This window comes from Podarcis liolepis (assembly GCF_965112155.1).
Source record: "Podarcis liolepis genome assembly, chromosome: 10".
Lineage (NCBI taxonomy): Eukaryota > Metazoa > Chordata > Lepidosauria > Squamata > Lacertidae > Podarcis > Podarcis liolepis.
In genome coordinates this window covers 71,754,870-71,774,174 of record NC_139562.1, presented here as the reverse complement: position 1 = coordinate 71,774,174, position 19,305 = coordinate 71,754,870, and the positions used below count along the sequence as shown (strand labels likewise).

The following is a 19,305-nucleotide window of genomic DNA, read 5'->3' as shown; positions in this document are numbered from 1 at the left end:
ACAGTGAGGGGAGGGTCACTAGGGGACCAGCAATGGAGGAGAAGGAACACAGCTACCATGTAGCGGAGATCCTCGATTCCAGGTGGAAGGGAGATCAAGTAGAGTATTTGGTAATGTGGGAAGGGGAACCGGAGTCGGAAAACACCTGGGTTAGGGCAGAGGATGTCAATGACGAGGTTTTAATAGAGACTTTTCATCAGAGGTTCCCACGTAAACCTCAGCCTGTAGCGAGGTTCCGAAGGGAATACTTTGCCACCACCGACGAGGAAGAGGAGTTGGAGGGGTTCCCAGATTCTGAAGAGGAGGAGGATTCAGCTGGCCAGGACGACGATCGATGGAGAGAATTGTTCGAGACGTCAGAAGATGAGGAAGATTCGTTTCGGGGTTTTAGCCCTTCACCTCCCAGGGGGGAGGAATTGGGAGGGGGTGAGGGGGGCCCTGGAGGGGAGGTGGATGTCAGGGAACTGCCATCAGAGCATCAGGTGGTGGAGGGACTCAGGCAGGATGAAAGAGACTCAACTGCTGAAGCAGGGACCAGCAGGGGGAGGAGTGGGTCTCTGAGGGAATGCGAGCAGGAGGGAGGGCTCAGGGAGGCTTCCAGCGAGAACAGTGGGGAGGTATCGGAGTCTCCCATAGGGAGACCCACACCTCGCAGGAAACTGTCACGCCGTGAGTCCAGGAGACGCGTTTCCGTTAAGGAACTTCTTTGCTGGAAACGCTTCCGCAGACAGCCACTGTCGGACTCTACTAGTGACTAGAGCAGACATGTCTGAGGAGCTCCGTCACACACGGAGGTTTGTGGGGTCGCACAAACTCTGAGGGAGCACGTTTTCACGCACAAGCAGCTAATCAAACCCTCACACAAATGTATGTAAATAAGTTGTTTGCCCAATCCTAAATGTTATGATCTTTTATAAATTATTTGCTCAGTAGTAGGGGGATTGTCAGCAGCTTCCGAAATAGTTCCAGTCCTGGATTACTTTATTGGCTTCGCTGATGCTAGAGCAACATAAATGTCAATGAAGAGTTATTAGTGTTAATGTTTTTAAACCCCTTTTCTGTTCATAGAGCATCCAGAGTGGCTTACAGCAAAGAAACAAAAATGTAATCACTACAGTTAAAAATGATCAAGATCAACGCAAAATACAAGTTAGAACTATGTAGTCTAAAAGCAGCAGACACATTTTATAAAAACAAAATAGCAACAGAAATTAGACATTTCAAAGCCTATAAAAACAAAAATGTTTTCAGCTTCTTCCTAAAGTGGGTTTTCACCTAAAGTAGGTGTGGGGAAGTTTTCATCCTCCAGATGCTGCTGAAGTACAAAACTCCCATGAGCCCCCCAGCAAGGATGGTCCATGGCCAGGGATGACAGCGAGTTCTTCAGCAACATCTGGAGGGCCATGAATTCCCCACATCAGGTCTAAAAGGCGGTATGGTTTTTTGTTTTGTTTTTTACAGTTGCACTGTATCAATCTCTTGCACATCTAGTGTTACATTATTAATTGCTGATGATCACCTAACCGTATCCACTATATCTCCTTATTCCTGGACTTTTATCAGATATATGAAGGGCTGTAAACACAATTGCTGAAAGCCTTTGCCTTCCAGACAGTCACAGAAAGCTATACACATTTTTACCATGTGTTTGCCTTAGGGCTATAGTTAGTGTGTTGTATACTTTTGTAATAAAGGGCGATGGGATAAAGATCAGTCATAGCAGAGATAATAATCAGTATTAGTTTATTAAGAAGATCTTTAATTGAATGATACTTTAAATGCCAAGGAGCACACAATTAAATTACCTTTCTTTCCATTCATGTGACTTTTTAGCCAAGGTTGTTTCACAAATTAGAAATGGAAACTTAATGTAATCCAGTTGAAGAACTACAGACTGACATACTATTAATTGAGATTTGCTTTTATTTAATAGCTGAGACAGAAAAAGGATTTGCAGACCACCTTGATTTGGTTGGCTTGCCGCCTCGACCAAAAGGTACAGCAGACGGGCCTCTGACTCCACCTTCTCCTGACTCCAAAAAGAAAGCAAGAGGAATCATGAAGTTGTTTGGAAGGTAACTGGGAGATGACTCAATTCATTATGCTGTTAAGTAGAGCATGCCAGTCCAGAGTTCCGCTCTGAGGCCGAGGTGAACATGATGTTGGGGCTTTTCTTAACTACACTTAGGGATGGATTGCCTGCCCCCTTCCATGCGCTCTGGCTTCCGTCACAGTGTTCCGTTGCGTCAGAAGCGGTTTAGTCATGACCCGGAAAACTGTCTGTGGACAAACGCTGGCTCCCTTGGCTTGAAGCAAGATCATAGAATCATAGAGTTGGAATAGACCACAAGGGCCATCGAGTCCAACCCCCTGCCAAGCAGGCAAGATGAGCACCACAACCCCATAGTTTCCTTTGACTGGACTTAACCATCCAGGGGTCCTTTACCTTTTACCTTTACGGTGCTTTAAGTGCTGCAGGTGAGCTTTTCACCCTCTCTGGTTGGTGTCTGTGCCAGACAGGAATCTGCCCTAGATGGATCTTCTTACACTCTTCATACTGCAAATTGTATACTTCTTTTAATGGCTTTCCCTTATCTTGGCCTTTGCTTAGACTCAGGAGAAGCCAGTCTACCACATTTAATCCAGATGACATGACAGAGACTGAGTTCAAAAGAGGAGGAATAAGAGCAACAGCAGGACCAAGATTAGGCTGGTCGAGAGATCTTGGACAAACCAATAAGTAAGACACAAATACTTTTAAATTTTTAGATTATGTTTATGCATGCAGTTGGAGGAAAATGCATTAAATGTGTCACGCTTCTCTAACATTCTCAACTTAATTTTAGTGAATTGGACATGCCATTTGCTAAATGGACAAAGGAGCAAGTTTGCAACTGGCTTCATGAACAGGGCTTGGGTTCTTACATAGGTCATGGCAAACACTGGATACTTTCTGGTCAGACTCTGTTGCAAGCTTCTCAGACTGATTTAGAAAAGGTAAGGATCCGGTATGTTTCTTGCATATGCATTTTGAGTGACAATTACAACATCGTGTCAAATCACCCAATTGTGTATGTTAAATGGTGGCTAAAGTATTTGTTTAACAGAAGGAAACTACCCTGGATAGGTATACTGGTGTGCTATCAGCCAGTGACCCGGAAGTGTCTTCGGATGGCGCCGGCTCACGGCCTCTAGAGCGAGATGAGCGCGCAACCCCAGAGTCGGACACGACTGGCCCGTACAGGCAGGGGTACCTTTACCTTTTATCAGCCAGTGACAGCAGCCTGGGCTAGGAGAAAATGCAGTGCAATGGATGTGGGCTGCTTTTTCCAAGCTGCATTTTGTTGAAAAACAAAAAAATGGATCCATCACTTTTCTATAGAAATGCTCAAGGTTTTGTACAAGAATGATTGGAATTAAAATTTTAAAAACCATTAAAATGTAAGAATAGCAGCAATATGCAGATTGTTCCAATGCACCCTCACGCTTTTAAAATGCCTGGAACAAACAATTATCACTAGCCATACGAAACTGAGCAGTAGCACGGCCACCTGCAAGCTTCCTTGAAGAGAGTTTTCTGTCATTGCAACACTGCTACTGAAAAACCCTAGCCTGAGTATTGCAGCCCCAGTCCATTTGGGTTCTGTGCAAAGGCACTGTGAAATTGGTGACAAATTGGTTGCAAAGCATGTATGCCTCTCACTTTTTGTCCCCACAATGAGCGTGTGCTTTCCCCCCAGCTTCACTTTGTTTCATTGGACCAGACTTTATGGAGGAGCCGTTCCTGGTCTCCCTGCTCCATTTGCTTTTCAACAAATCTTTTTGGTCCATGCTTGCATCTTTAAAAGAACCAATATGACCAATTGCTCCAATCAAATGTGAACGGGAGGTACTCAGTGTTCAAAATTCCCCAGGCATCAGGCACATTTTGCGCTGGGCTGTTAGCCACTTGCGACCAAGTGAAGATTCCTGGGCACCAGGATGGTGCCTCACATCACCTCCACCTGGAGTTGCATGCCTGTGGATCCTTGGCTCTGGACTGTGTTCACACACTAAGACCACATCCTGTAGAATTCTACCCGTTATATTTTACCTGCACAATCAGAAAGAATTTCAGGAACTAAAGTGCTTCTTCTGTGCAGCCTGAGCAGGAACAGTGGAAAATGTTATAGCTAATTGTTATCGCTTGTCTTCACTTACCCCATCCCACTACTCTGCTCACAGTTGTGAAGAATATCACACATTATGAGTGGTCCGTGTCACCATTCAGAAAAAGAGGTCGGAATAGGCCAATATGTATGTGGAGTGTCCCTGGATCAAGGGACGTTTCTTCTTCAAGTTCTCAAAGCTCTTAATCTAGCTCAAGGTGGTCATCTGAACCAGCCAGATGTTTAACTGAGAATTAATCACAATCAGTCCGTCATTTGAAAAATAAGACTTGAGAGCCGTCTTGCCTCCAAATGGCAACTGGACATTCTGGTTTGGTAACGGCCACCTTGGTTTAAGAAGCCACTTGACGCCTCCCTTATGTAGCTGAGTTTCTAACACTGGAGCTACAAGGCGTTCAGGCTCCTTTTCAGTGGAAACAAAATACATTTTTATTATAGAAAAAAAATAGTCAAACAAGACTGGGTAGAGAAATTAGCAGGGCACTCCTGTGGTGTTGGTGAGGAAGATTCCTTGGCTGTAGTGGTTGCCCCACTAAGGGCCATTTGCTGTGGCCAGGATGGGAGGTGGCAGTTAACCCCCACTTTGGGATGAGGGAAGCTTTCTTTTCCCTCCATTGTGTTCTGCAGGAGGGATAAAAGTAAATGGGCAACTGTCACGTAAAGTTCATTTTTACAGAGATACTCAACAAGGTTTCCCATTATCTCCACTGAGGTTTTAGCAGCAAATACAAGTATCTTTTAAATGCAGGCTGGTTTTTGTCCCACATGTAGGAACTTGGAATAAAGCATCCATTGCACCGGAAAAAGCTTCAGCTCGCTCTTCAGGCATTAGGATCAGAAGAAGAGAACAACCATGGAAAACTGGATTACAACTGGGTTACAAGTAATGTCTTCTCATTTCTTTTGCCATTTCACCCCCATGCAGTGAAGAGTTTGCCTGGGTACGTCCCCCAGCCACTTGCAAGGAAGCCTGGTGTGCCCTTTGCAGCTCACAGGGTAGCATTGTGCATGCTTTCTTTTAAGCTTCCTTCTAGGCAGGTTTGTGGGCGGTTTCTGTTACAAACGAAAGGTAGAGTGTACTTGTGCACCTAAGTAACACACATTCTGTCCGAGAAAAAGCTGAAATACTTAGTTAAGCAAATTTGCAATTTACAAGTGGAAAATCAAATGTTAAATTCTTGCACATTTAAAATACATAATAAAACAATTGCATTGAACAAGTGTGTTTTCAAGAGCCGCTGGAATGCCAGTACAGATGGGGGTCTCTCATATTCCAACAGGGAGGGCATTCCGCAGCACTGGGACCACCACTGAAAAAGCCTGCCTTCAGATTGCCACAAATCATTGCATAGTGACTGTATCTTTTTATTTTCAGGGTGGTTGGATGATATTGGACTACCCCAGTATAAGACCCAGTTCGATGAAGGAAAGGTTGATGGCCGAATGCTTCATTATATGACTATCGTAAGCAAGTGTCCTTTTCTTCCTGTCATTTTTTTCGTTCAGAGTACCATAATTTTGACTTCCTTCTCCACTGAAACATGTGTATCCTAATCCTCCGCCCCATATGCCTCCCCAAAACATTTACTCTTCCAACTCCACTCCTTCAGGAAGTGGTATATTATGCTTTTATATATGTTGGAAGCCGCCAAGTGGCTGGGGCAGCCCAGTCCGATGGATGAGGTACAGATTATTATTATTAGTAGTAGTAGTAGTAGTAGTATAGTGCAATCTTACTTGTTTGAGTTTTTAAAAAGGCAAGTAAGAGGATGACATGATAGAGGTGTATTAGATGAGGCACCATGTGGAGAAAATGGATAGTGAGCCGTTTTGCCTCCTAACCCAGTGCCAGGCAATGAAGCTGAATATTGCCTCTACAGTTGCAGGCACCAGTTCCAGGTGGTGGGATATCAAGTGAGAAAAGTTCTGTTGCTTTCAGTCCTGCTTGCAGGCTTCCGCTGGGCTTCTGGTAGGCCACTGTGAGAACAGGATGCTGGTCTAAATAGGCCCTTTGCCTAAACAACAGAAGTGTTTTAATGTTCTTATACAGGGGAATCCTAAGGACAGCATTCATGTTGGTATCTGACTCTTCCAGTCTTCTTGGTCTCATTTATTGATCTTGATCTCGTTTATGTGTCCTGTCCCATTCCCAGGATGACTTACTGTCTTTGAAAGTTGTGAGTGTCCTCCACCACCTTAGCATCAAACGTGCCATTCAAGTTCTAAGAATAAATAACTTTGAGCCCAACTGTCTGCGCAGGAGACCATCGGATGAGGTGACCACTTCTACTTACTTACTTACTTATCTCATTGATTCGTTGCAATGTTTGTTCTGGCAGTCAGTGCTTGTGTGTTTCCTTCGTTTTCCTGCCTAGAATATTTTGCCCTACTTTGACTCTTGATCCCTTCCTTTGTTTAGCAGGCCATACATTGATCACTGACCATCAGCTTCATTGTATGGATTAATATCCTTATTCCTTATTATGTTTTAAACCTCTAGAACTGAGATCAACATTTAGTTTGCCTCCTTTGGTGTTATCTTTCTGCAAAGTATTTGCTCACTAGTATTTCTATGAAAATATGAATGTTATATTAGCGCTTTGGTGGTTGCTGCTGCTGCTGCTGCTGCTGCTGCTGTTAATATCCCATGAGAAGCCCTTCATGGACTGTCAGGCGTGAAAGTGAAGGTGGGGAACTAGACCACTGCATGAGGAATTCCTGGCTTCTCCATGTTGTTCTAATTGTCTTTGTGCCTGGAGATTTGTTTTCTTTACAATTTAATTAATGCAAGAGAGTCCATTTGAAAGATGTGGGAAGTAAGTGGGTGAATTTTAAAAGCCCCAAGCCCTTATTTTCCATACACACACACACGTGTGTGTGTGTGTGTGTGAAGTCATATGATCAGGGCTCTTTTAGCTGAGAAATATTTATTATATATTTACAAAAGTATTGCGAACATCTTAAATACCTTGGCAGGAATTTAAAAACACTTGTAGTTTTAGAGATGGTACAAGAAACTTGAGGTCAAAATAGAAATTTGGAATAGAAATTATATTTAGTTTAAAAAGAATTTTAAGGAACCAGGGGAGAAGAGAAGTCATGGGATTCAGATAATCCCATTTTATGGATTTTATTGTTTTGATGCAAACTTTTTTCTCCCCCCCCTTTATTTTTAGTTTGTTGTAGTAGTATTTGTTAGTGTTTGCTTTCTTGTTTTGTTGTGATTTTGTTACCTTTGAAGAAAACCCAATAAAAATATTATTATAAAATAAAATAAAATAAATAAATACAGGATTGTTTGGTTTGGAGGCGGAAGAATGGCTCAATGCAGATATGAATTGCAGTTTCACATTAATCCCATCACTTATATGAAGGTGTTCCATAGTAACTTTATTAGGTACATCTTTTATGTCAGTCCAGCACAACACATGTAACGCTACATTGGCATCTTTCAGGCCACCAGGGGCTTTAAAAAACCTATTTCTGTACCCTAGGACTGCAGAAACAGGGTTGTTATACCATATCGTCGTGCACAAAGGCTTGGGTGAATAGGTCCTCAATTGGCAACAGAAGATGAACAACGTAGACACCAGTTGTACCCCAGGAGGGAGGGAGCTGGCAGCTCAAGCACCACCTCTGCTAAGGCCCTGTCCTCGGCCACTGCTGACCGAATCAACAGGAGACCCACAAGGAGGGCTTCTCCTCCTGATCTTAATAGACAGGCTGGGGGGGGGGCTCCTTTGGGAATCTGGGTCCCAAATTATTTAAGGCATAGTATGTTAGTCAACACCTTGACTTGGGGCTGGTAGCCTATAAGCAGCCAGTACAACACCTTTAACCCTTAACTTGGGGTGGGGGACACATTTTGCAAGATCATCTGATTTTGATCTAGCTTGGCTCTGAGCATTTTGGGGCAGAAAGGTCAATTGAAATAAGAAAAGTGGAGGCTGGATTAACTGCAGAACTAAAAGAAAAAGAACTAAAAGCAGTGCATTGTTTCTAAACTAAATGTGGTTCTTATTGGTAGAATAACATCACACCATCAGAGGTTTCACAGTGGACCAATCATCGGGTGATGGAGTGGTTGCGGTCAGTTGACCTTGCAGAATATGCTCCTAATTTGAGAGGGAGTGGCGTTCATGGAGGGCTAATGGTAAGAGTGTGTGGCATTTTATATTTCTTTTTCAGACACAGGCAGTAAATAAATAATCTAATCGTGCTATAAGAGAAATGTCATGCCTGGTTTTGTTTCCAGTTTTGTTTGTTTGTTCCTAGGTAGGTGTCAAGGGAATTGGGGTTGCTTGTGTGTAAACCTTCAGCTGTTCCAAACTGCTTAGGGGGGGTTGCATCTTTCCCTGACTGAGCAGCCCTTTTGCGCTGCTGCTCAGTCGCTAGCAGAATCCGTGAGTGGGCGTCTCCTAAATTTCCTCCAGCATAAGAATTCCTTAATGGACAACCTTCGCCTCGCCTCTCTGCACGGAGGGGGCGTGCCGAGTGGTGGTCCTCCATCCTCCTCACTGACTTCACTGGAAGAGTCTCGGAGCCTCACCTCCGAGATGCTCTCTCCCTCTCCCTTCTTCCTGGTGTCACCTGGACTTCCTTCCCCAGATGACGTTCTCTCTCTTCCCTTACTCGTTCCCTCTCCTGCAGAATCTGGGAGCCTCGCCTCTCCCCTCTGCTCTGATGTCAGTTCCCTGACAGTAGGGTTTTCTAAAAGTCATGGCAATTGTGTCATAGGTATTTTGTAAATATTCAGGCCTTCTCGTCGTTCCCCCAACCCCCCTCCCAAAAAAACACCCACCAACCCACGCCTTTCATACCTTTCTTAGTGGTTCAGATCTTTAGAACAGTTGGGGAAATTGCTTAATCAAAATGTAATACAAATCTTGGTTCTGAAATGCTGGTTTTGCGCCGCAGGTTTTGGAACCTCGTTTCAATGTCGAGACCATGGCTCAGCTGCTGAACATCCCACCCAACAAGACCCTCCTGAGGCGGCACTTGGCAACCCATTTCAATTTGCTGATTGGTCAAGAGGCCCAGCAGCAAAAGCGTGAAGCCATGGAATCTCCAGATTATGTCCTTTTAACAGCTACTGCCAAAGTGAAGGTACGGCCGGAGCCTTGGAAGTACTTTGATTACATGGAACAGACTTGCATGGTAGTCAAGAGTGTTGCTTCCTATTGTAATAATAATAATAATAATAATAATAATAATAATAATAATAATAATAATAAATTTTATTTATATCCCGTCCTCCCCAGCCAAAGCCGGGCACAGGGTGGCTAACAACAATCAAATAATCAAACAATCAAATAATCTAACATTCTAAAACATTTCATTATAACAATTAATTAAAATCAGATTAATGGCAACCGTTAAGCAAAGTTCTGTGCAGGTTGCCAGAGGAGGGAGTCAGGCTGGGCCCTGACCAAAGGCCTGGTGGAACAACTCTGTCTTGCAGGCCTTGCGGAAAGATGTCAGGTCCCGCAGGGCCCTAGTCTCTTGTGACAGAGCGTTCCACCAGATTGGAGCCACAGCCGAGAAAGCCCTGGCTCTAGTTGAGGCCAGCCTAACCTCTCTGAGGCCTGGGACCTTCAGGATGTTTTTATTTGTTGTGGTTTTTAAGGGGCTAATAGAAAATGAGTTGGGTGATAAAGAACTTGGCTTGGCTTGATTTAATCTCTGAACAGAGGGTAGCTCAACTGGTAGAGAATAAGACTCTCAATCTCAGGGGGTTGGACTAGGTGACCCTTGTGGTCTCTTCCAGTGCTACAGTTTTATGACTCTGATGGTAGTTTTCCTGGTTTCGTAGAGAGGTGCTGCACGGTAAAGCATAGACAGTAATTCTTATATATGTCATTGCCACATATCCTCTCTACAAAACTACGTTAACAGTTATTTTATTTTTTTAAGAGTGTGTTTTATAGGCCTTTGATATCGGCTTACATTAATCACTATAAAAATTACTGATATGAATTCTGTCGGCCTCTTACAATGCATTTTTTAAAAAATGTCTCAATGGTGCTTGCAAAATTTGTCAGGTAGTTCAAATTTCACTGAAAACTGAAAGATAAAAACAAGTTTACAGAAGTAAGTAACCTATTTAACAAAATCTTTAGTAGCCCATCTGCTGCGTTAGTCATTTGTGGTGCATCATTGTCCATGAAAGAAAAACAGCAACCACCTCTTTAAGTAGCTTCTCCTGGGAGGCTAGAGGCAGATATGACCCCATGCAGAAAACTGTCAATAGGCTTTTTACAAGCCTCATTTTACAAATACAGATTTTAAAATTAGTTTTCATCAAACGTTTTTTGTAACCTCCTTTGGGGAAAAAACCCTCTTTTTTTGAAGTCTCATAACTCAGATACTGTATTTGAGCTTAAGTACAAATAAAACTAAAATTACAAACAGTGAATTACACCCACACCCACAAAACCAAAATTGTCAAATATGGATCTTCTTAATTAACATGATAGATTAATTTTTTTATCTTATATTCTGTTTTATGTGGAAATCTTGCTCCAATTTTTTCAACCAGCTTTCTGTGAGAATATATGTTTGAGGAATTCTTGATTGTTTTGGTGCCTTTATTATAGATTTTAAAAGATTTTAGATATGTCATCAGGAAAATAAATTATCTGGTTGTTGTCTTCATAGCAGTTTTTTTGGTCTGTATTTTTCAGCCAAAGAAACTTGCTTTTAGTAATTTTGGAAATTTAAGGAAGAAGAAGCAGGAAGATGGGGAAGAGTATGTTTGTTCGATGGATTTGGGACAGGCATCTGGAATAGGGTCAAAGAAAGGGATGAAGCCTGCTTTAGATATCAGAGTGTATGATGAGGACGACCTGGACAGACTGGAGCAGGTAATGGTTGTTGCAGTAAGTTGAAACAATTGGTTTTTCCATATGCATGTGCTCCCCCTCCTGATATTTTCATATTCTGCAGTTTGTGTTTAGCAGTCTTGTAATGTACTAGTACTTAAAAATTGTTATCTAACCCTTGATAAACCAGTTCAGGGCTTCTTTAGGGGCATCTAGATTTTAGCTATCAACCAACAAGAGAAACCTGGATTTCAGTTTTCTCCACAGTCAGAATTATTGGCGTAATTGAGAGTTCTTTCTTTATATTAATGGTCTCTCTTTTTGCTAAGGACCACAGGGGTGTGTGTATTTTTTGTGGGGGAAGTGTTCCATTTTACCCTCATAACAGCTGTGACAGAGCCTGAGTGGTTCGAGGCTACCCAGAGAACTTTATGGCTGAGCAGCAATTTGAAGCCAGGTCTTTCCAGTCCTAGTCCTGTATTCTGTCCACATCACCATACTTCCTCTCATGTCAGCTCATCCTCTAGTTGAACTTGCATGCCCTTCTCCCCCTATACAGCTCCTCAAGCTCCACCTTCAACCTTTGTGGCATTTTCCTGCTCACCTCTTGCTCATGACATTCTGACACTTAGCCTTCCTCCCCTTGCAGCAGTCATCTCTTTTCTTCAGCTCCCCGTCTCTCCCTCAAAGCTTATAAAAGGTACTGTGGCGCAGATGGTTTCTCTTCCCTTTTCAGTGCTTGCTTCTGCATACGTTTTTTTGTGGGGTGCCCTTAATGTGAAATTATTAAACAACTAGGTACAGTATTTTCTTGGTCTCTGTCTTCCTTGTTGGCCTGCACTGCTGCTGCTGCTGCTGCATCTGTTGAGTTCTTTGTTTGTTTAACATCTGAGCGGTCAAAGGCAAGGCCATAAACTGGTGTTCAACTATCTGGTTTCTCCAATAGGAGCAGAGACTGTGGAGTTGGCTGATGCAGCTGAGCTACCAACTAGGCTGATGCTAGTACTCTGCACACTCTCCCAGAGTCTTCTCTTAGCCTCACCTCCTTAGCCAAACATTGCCTGACATTACAATAAAGTGTTCAGCTGACTAGTTCCTTTCTAGGGTTCTGCTGTAGCCTAATGTTGTATTTGTATGTGCTAATACACTTGTATGAAAAGGGAAGAATTTACATGAATTATTACCTTAACTATTTCTTTCTTGTAGATGGAAGATTCAGAAGGTACCGTGAGGCAAATAGGGGCATTTTCTGAAGGCATCAACAATTTGACTGTAAGCCCTTATTGATATAATGGACACACCCTAAAATGTTGCTAGTCCTGCTTTAGGACCAATACAGAGATTCTCAGTAGTAGGATACATGGCAAAGGTGTTCGGCTGGTGGCTTGGAGATTGCATCTTAGTGATAGACTGATTTTTGAACAATCTCCTTTGACCAATCCACTTAGCATAGAGTCTAATGGTGCCCAGCCAAGTTGGAAAAACTGCATCTGAGTCAGGAGTACACACCAGAATGCTTTGCAATGATGCATGCTGGAGTATGCTGTCAGATGGACATGAAGACGCACAGTCCATCCACAGTAAAGAGACTTTCCTGAGTTTGGTTCCAGAAAATGAGAAATAAGGAGTGTATAAGCAGACAACTTCAAAGCAGCCTTCATCCGTGTCATTATTAATGTATCTATTACAAAAGCATATGCCCAGTGAAAATGATTTATTTCCATTTTATGTATCTGTCCCACCCTGGGACAGTGCATGCTAACATATATATATATTTCAAAAAAAGATTGTAAACTGGTTACTGCATAACACTAGGATAAACGACTGCCTAGTGCAAACACATGAAGACTCCTGGGGAGGAGATCACTGCTGCTTTGCTCTCCCTCTGGTTCTGCAGCTGCTGTGGCACTGCTGCAAGCCAAGTCATAGTTTGGCTTAGCTTGTTGTCCAGACCTGTGTTTGTAGTTTGCCCCTCTCTAGACAAACCATGACCTGTAACCAAGGTTTGTTCTTGGATTTACAGCGCATGGTTTGTCTGGAATGGAACAGACATTGAGCCTGAGTTTAGGCTCAAGGAGGAGGAGTGCAGTGGCCACCACCTCTCTGGAAAGCCACATGTTTGTGCTAAGTTTCTCTCAGACCAGTTCATAATCTAAAATATTTAAGAATAAAATGCAGCAAGATGATAATCCCCAGATGAAGCCCCATTAGTACCAGCTTAGTGCTGGCTAATAAACATACTTATTCAGATATATAGCAGACATCCTTTACCCTTAAGGAGCTGATTATCCATTTCTGTATCTTAAGTCATTCCACTAGTTCTTTGAGGTACAGAAGTATCCTTTTTAGGAAAGGGAGAGCCAAGGCTGTTGGAGAACTCATATACTTCTCAGTGTTCTCTTCTTTGTGCTTCTGTGTAGCATCTGTACTTGTCATCAAAAACCACATCCTGCCAAGTTCCATCACTGAATCCACACACACACACACACACACACACACACACACACACACACACACACAATATAATGCACTGGTGAGGCAAATATTCACTGCAAATTTAAACTGGTGTGAGTCATAGCTTTCCCCAGTGAAACCTTCAGAATGGTTATTCTTTGAGGCTGCTTAAGCTTTGTGACACACTTCTCAGCACCTTCATGATTTTGTCTTCTATACAAATAATTGATCCATTTACAGTGGTATCTCGGGGTACAGATGCTTCGGGTTACAAACTCCGCTAACCTGGAAGTTTGGGGTTGTGAACTTTGCCTCAGGATGAGAACGGAAATTGCATGCCAGCGGTGCAGCGGCAGCAGGAGGCCCCATTAGCGAAAGAGCACCTCAGGTTAAGAACAGTTTTGGGTTAAGAACAGACCTCCAAAATGAATTAAGTTCGTAACCTGAGGTACCACTGTAGTCCACAATTGTCCACTATACTTTGACTGGCAGTTGGAATTGCTGTGGATTGAACCTTCTGCCTGAAAAGCCTGTGTTCTGCCACTGAGATATGGTTGAAAAATGAAGCTATCTTAAACTGCACCAAACCATTGTTATCTCTTCAATCCTAAAAAAGCTTAACAACATCAATCTTAAAGAAAGAAAAGAAAGAAAAAAAGCTTTGGTTGGCCCTTTGGTCGGCCCTCCACTTCATCAAATCTGGCCCTCTTTGAAAAAGGTTTGGACACCACTGATCTAGGTTGTTTGTCTCTTTGGCAGCACCCCTTTTGTCTGGGACCTTCTCCCTGTTGTTGCCTGAGACTGTCCATGCAGAGCATGTGCTTTCAGTGTGTCGTGTAACCCAGGTCTCCCTCATTGCCCTCAGAGAACGGTGCCCTCTTGTCTGCCTGCTGCTAGATGTGCAATTCATTGATGTTTTTTGGCTCTTCGAGTTTCAGTCAGTGTTCCCCAATTCTTGCCTTTCTTCTGTTTCCAGTACATGTTAAAAGAAGACGAAATGTTCAAAGACTTTGCTGCTTGCTCCCCTAGTGCCAGCATAACTGATGAGGATTCAAATGTGTGACAGGGTCGGCGCTGGACACTTCTGCTTTCTGATCGTCCTCAGAGTGCCACTGTTAGATGCGATGGAGACACCACGTCATGTAATTGAAGGTCGCTTTTGCTTCTGTTTGTTAGAAGTCATATTTTCCTGGGAGACAATAAGAAGACTTGCCAATTCTAAAGTTGCCATAAGATCCACACCAGTGGGGGAAATATGTATATTTTTTTCTCTTGTGTTGAAACTTGTGACATGTTTCAAGTATCATATTTAATATGACTCTGCTGCTGTAATGTTCCTTCACAGAGCTGTGCCATATCATATATCTGTATTTCTCTTACTCAGTGTTTTTTTAAAAAAGAAATATAGGTGCCGGTACGTCCCATGCCCCCTCTCCACCGCCACCCCCCCTCCCTTCCTCCTCGGCCACCACTTCCCAAGGCTGGAGCCAGAGCACCTTCTAGGAAGGTGCTTCCCAATTGTAAAAAGGTTGTGCCAAAGCACCTCTACTCTGGGGTGACCTTTTTATGTTCCTCAGGCACCTTCCTGGAAGGCACTTTGGCGATTGTAAGCATTGTGCCAAAGCACCTCCAGGAGCCCATGCCGGCAGCCTCTGGAGGAGGTGGTGGAGAACGAAGCGGCAAAGGTGTGTGTGGGGGGGGAGCAAGCGGATGGGGGGGCAAGCGGCGATGGCGAGGTGGTGGCAGGGGGAAAGAGGAGGCTGTGCAGCAGATGGGCACATGCCGCCTTAAAGAAAGCTCTGTTCATACTTTTCTTCAAGTAGTACAAGAAGAAAAGAAAACCATTCAACTAGAGACCTCTGGAATTGGCATCCATTGTATATATTTCAGCAGGGCAAAAAACTAATCCTGGAAATCCTGGTTTCCCGTTTGAACAAATTGCTCAAAAGTAAATAACTAGAGTATTCATTGGTGGCTAAACCAGTGCTCATATAATCCACAAAATCAGAATCATCTTGTCTTATTTTTATACAATTTTTATTAAAAGAAAAAAAATGTATTGAGTACATACAAATCAGAATTTTATATTGTAGTGTAAGTTGATTACTTTTTTTTTTTAAAGAGAGGAATTCCAGTTTGAAAACCAGCTGGTTACTGGAGAAGTCAGACTGATCTTATAAATGACTTGTGCCTCCCCACCCCCCAAGTGATGCCTGCATTCTTACATTAGGAATGAGTTATAAAAATCGAGATTTTTTTCATCATTAAGAAAAATCTCTGAGCTGTCCCTTTTCCAGCATTAAAATAGGATTTTAATAACATTTTAAAATTTTGAGACTGAGGAACAGCCTTTGGAAAGATCCATTTTCTCTCTCTCACCTGATGCAATGGAAGTGTTCTTTAAATTTATACCAAAAGGAGCATTAGTGAATTCACTTTATTTTACAGTATTGAATTTAGATATGGAATCTTGCCTTTTAAGTATATTTGACCATAATATAACATATTGACAGATATTTATATAGTACTTGGTTTTTTGTAAAGCACATCTTGTATTGACTTTTTAAAAACTTGTAAAATTCAGATTAGCCAGTCAAAAAATGGTTGCTGATGCTTTCAGCAGAATACACTGACTCTTGTGTTGTGTGTGTGTGAGTGTCTCTCTCTTTCCAGTTCACCATCACCCTGAAATAGTTACGACTAATTTAGTAACTGCATAAAATGATGATGTGGCAAACATTCGGACATCTACAATGTAAGCAATTCTTTTCAAATTTAGTCCTTCAAAAGTTTGAAAATAGTAATCCAGAGACCTTTGCAGGAGTTTTAAAGTTGGGTGTTTGGTGTGTGCTCAGCTATTATGAGCTGTTGTTGAAAGCTGTACAACAATATATAGCTGAATGTGCAGCTTGGCCTTGCCTGCTTCCTGACATGCTAGCTTTCTGCTTGCAAGAAATCTTTTTTAAAAAACAACCACCATGGGGGCCATTCAAGCAAGTGATTGTATCATAAAATAGAACCCTCTATCATGTAATTTATTTGCATGTATAGACTGCCCCTCAGTTTGATTTCATAAACCAGTGCTGATCCTTGGAAGTATGCACTTTTTCACACACATTTATTTACAGTTGTCAAATATTTTATCAGATTGTGGTATCTGTTTAATCCAAAGAGATTTGCCAATACAGTATATACAGGTGTGGACTGACTGTCCTTAATAACATGGACTCCACAAATTTGTTCATGGCCACCTTGGCGTCTGGGCTCTTTTGAATAAATGCAGATAGCATGCCTGGTAGAACAATTACTTTGTCATTAATTGTGAATAAATGTAGTTATGAATTAAGGAGATCACCTGCCAGCAGCCTCACCTTTGTATAAAAAACACTGCAAACCTTGTATAATGGCACACACGGGTCGCAATAAAATACAAGGGATAAAATTGTGACTAGAGAATCAAAGAAGGGCGAGTGCAAATGCACAAACATTAAGTGAATTAAACACTAACTTGCACATATGAGCAACATCAACTTCTCATTTCTTAACGCTGATGTAAATGGAAGTTGGATGAACATCATCATCATTTTGCTGGTTAGAAGAATATTCTTTTATTATTTCTACGGGATTGAGGGAGGGAAGAATAATATAAAACACTCATGATTCAGCCAAGCAGTTAGCATAAATGGGTGCTATAAATGATATTTTATTTGGATGCGTGTGTACAAAGTAGTCAGCATAAACATATGTATTGCCATGCTAGATAAATAAATACCTGTTGGGAGAAGTAAAAAAGATTCTGGAATATAATCTTTTCTTTGCAAAAGTTATATACAAGGTTTTCAATAATCCCTTTTTGCCCGTAACTGTAAAGATCAGCCTTTTGACGTTTTTATGCAGCACAAAGCTTCCTCAAGCTTTCTCTTGTCCAGACCCCCAAGAAGTTATGTGCAACTGACCCTTTCTGATAATTTCATTGACGGTGCAAATCAGCAAACATTCAGTGGAACGCTCACATTGAACACTAACTAGAGAAATATTTGCTAACAGAGACCTCTGTGCCTGTGAAAGTTGTGTAGATCTGGGCCAGGAAATCAATATGTGGGGTGCAGAAGCCCTCTTTGAAATCTTATATATTGCTTGGACAGGCGTCTCAATTTTAAAAAGCTTAGCTTGTGGAAGAGCAGTGGCAAATCACTTGTGGATGGTCCAGTGCTATCTTAACCCGTTCAGTGTATTTGTCCACTGGTGATCACTGGCTGGTGTTTATAACATGCTCTAGCAAGCTGCTTTGACTAGCTGGTGATGTCTCAGTTGCTTCCTTTTAAGCTTCCTCATTCATGGGTTTCTTTGAATAAAAAAAAGTCCAGTTTTCCACAGCATGGCTTGTTTGGCCCACATGGCAGGAGGGGTGCACTTCCACGATTATGTAAATGTAAACAAGGCCTGTGTGGCCATGGTGTATTGTGAGTTACACCACAGGAAAGGACGCTTACTGTGAGGAAATGACTGGAACATGGATGGGGAACAAGTGCACAAGTCCTGCCTCATGCATCACGTAGCTCTTGTGCTGATGTTGGTATTGATACTAACAGGAATAGGTATAGTGAAGCTAAGTAATGAATTTATCTGATGCAAGTACCTATTTAGATCACGGCTTTTGTTCATCCTGCCCCTGTACATGCCACCAAATCAGTTCTGAGGGTGACCCCCCCCAACCCTCTGGACCAGATCATGGGGGAGGGGAGAGCAGAGGGAGGGGAAATTCCTGTTGCACAAGTGGAAGTCTTTGCCTGTACAGGGCAAATTTGTTGGATACAACACTTAAATAGTCATTAACGCTTTTTACACCCTTAGGCTTCTTGTTGTTGTTAGGCTAAATATGTTTGTTCATTTTGTATCTTCCTTTTCGTATAAGTTTTTTAAAGTAGATGTGCACACACACAGACATGTAATAAGTTGGTGTGGTAAAGGAACAGTGGGGATTCAGCTGCATATTTTGTGTCATTTGTTATTGCTAGCATAAAATAAGCAACATCACAGGTGTGGATAGTTCAGCCATATTGGATTTATTGTATATACTGTGTTGCATAGCCAGGACATTGGTTTCTGATTCATCATCATTCTCAGAATTGCTATGGATTGAAGCAAAGGTCATGGAATTGTTTGTCTGAAACAGTAGAAATTGGCAGACGTCAGTGTAAAGGTAAAGGGACTCCTGACTGTTAGGTCCAGTTGCGGACGACTCTGGGGTTGTGGCGCTGATCTCACTTTATTGGCCGAGGGAGCCGGCGTACAGCTTCCGGGTCATGTGGCCAGCATGACTAAGCCACTTCTGGCAAACCAGAGCAGCGCACGGAAACGCCGTTTACCTTCCTGCCAGAGCAGTACCTATTTATCTACTTGCACTTTGAGGTGCTTTCGAACTGCTAGGTTGGCAGGAACAGGGACCAAGCAACGGGAGCTCACGCCGTCGTGGGGATTCGAACCGCCGACCTTCTGATCAGCAAGTCCTAGGCTCTGTGGTTTAGACCACAGCGCCACCCACGTCCCAGACGTCAGTGTAGTAGTCTTAACTCAGATGTTTCTTGCCACCCTAGTTTTGAAATCTTCCAAAAGGAAGTCCAACTGATTTCTAGGGGTTTACACCCAAGTAACTGTGTAAAATTGCAAGGAATAAAGCTTTAAATAACTTCTGGTGATCTTAAGCGTTCTGGTTTGAATAAAGCATTGTGTGTCTGACGGGCCAGCCCAATGAAATGGAACTACCCTCACAACAGAAAAGTGGATTGCTGCTTTGAAACATATTCTTGCACCCTCCCTAGTTTGGACTTTTAAACACTAGAGTAAATTTGCCACTGCCA

The 19,305-nt window shown here is 42.5% G+C and overlaps 1 protein-coding gene across 50 annotated transcripts in view; it reads left to right on the top strand.

The window, feature by feature from the left end:
• PPFIBP1 (PPFIA binding protein 1) overlaps positions 1-17,236 on the top strand; it is a 133,835-nt gene extending 116,599 nt beyond the window's left edge. For 29 of the 50 annotated variants that reach the window (XM_083464004.1, XM_083463971.1, XM_083463997.1 and 26 more), the window contains 11 exons: positions 1,934-2,075; positions 2,612-2,740; positions 2,847-2,997; positions 4,941-5,052; positions 5,545-5,633; positions 6,323-6,445; positions 8,197-8,322; positions 9,087-9,275; positions 10,853-11,047; positions 12,197-12,262; positions 14,421-17,236. In XM_083464004.1, coding sequence (XP_083320130.1) covers positions 1,934-2,075; positions 2,612-2,740; positions 2,847-2,997; positions 4,941-5,052; positions 5,545-5,633; positions 6,323-6,445; positions 8,197-8,322; positions 9,087-9,275; positions 10,853-11,047; positions 12,197-12,262; positions 14,421-14,507 — 1,409 coding nt within the window. In that variant the 3' untranslated portion in view covers positions 14,508-17,236. The remainder of the gene's footprint in view (positions 1-1,933; positions 2,076-2,611; positions 2,741-2,846; positions 2,998-4,940; positions 5,053-5,544; positions 5,634-6,322; positions 6,446-8,196; positions 8,323-9,086; positions 9,276-10,852; positions 11,048-12,196; positions 12,263-14,420) is intronic. The other 21 variants (XM_083464006.1, XM_083463996.1, XM_083464001.1 and 18 more) reach the window with 1 other exon arrangement.
• The last annotated feature ends 2,069 nt before the right edge of the window (positions 17,237-19,305 follow it).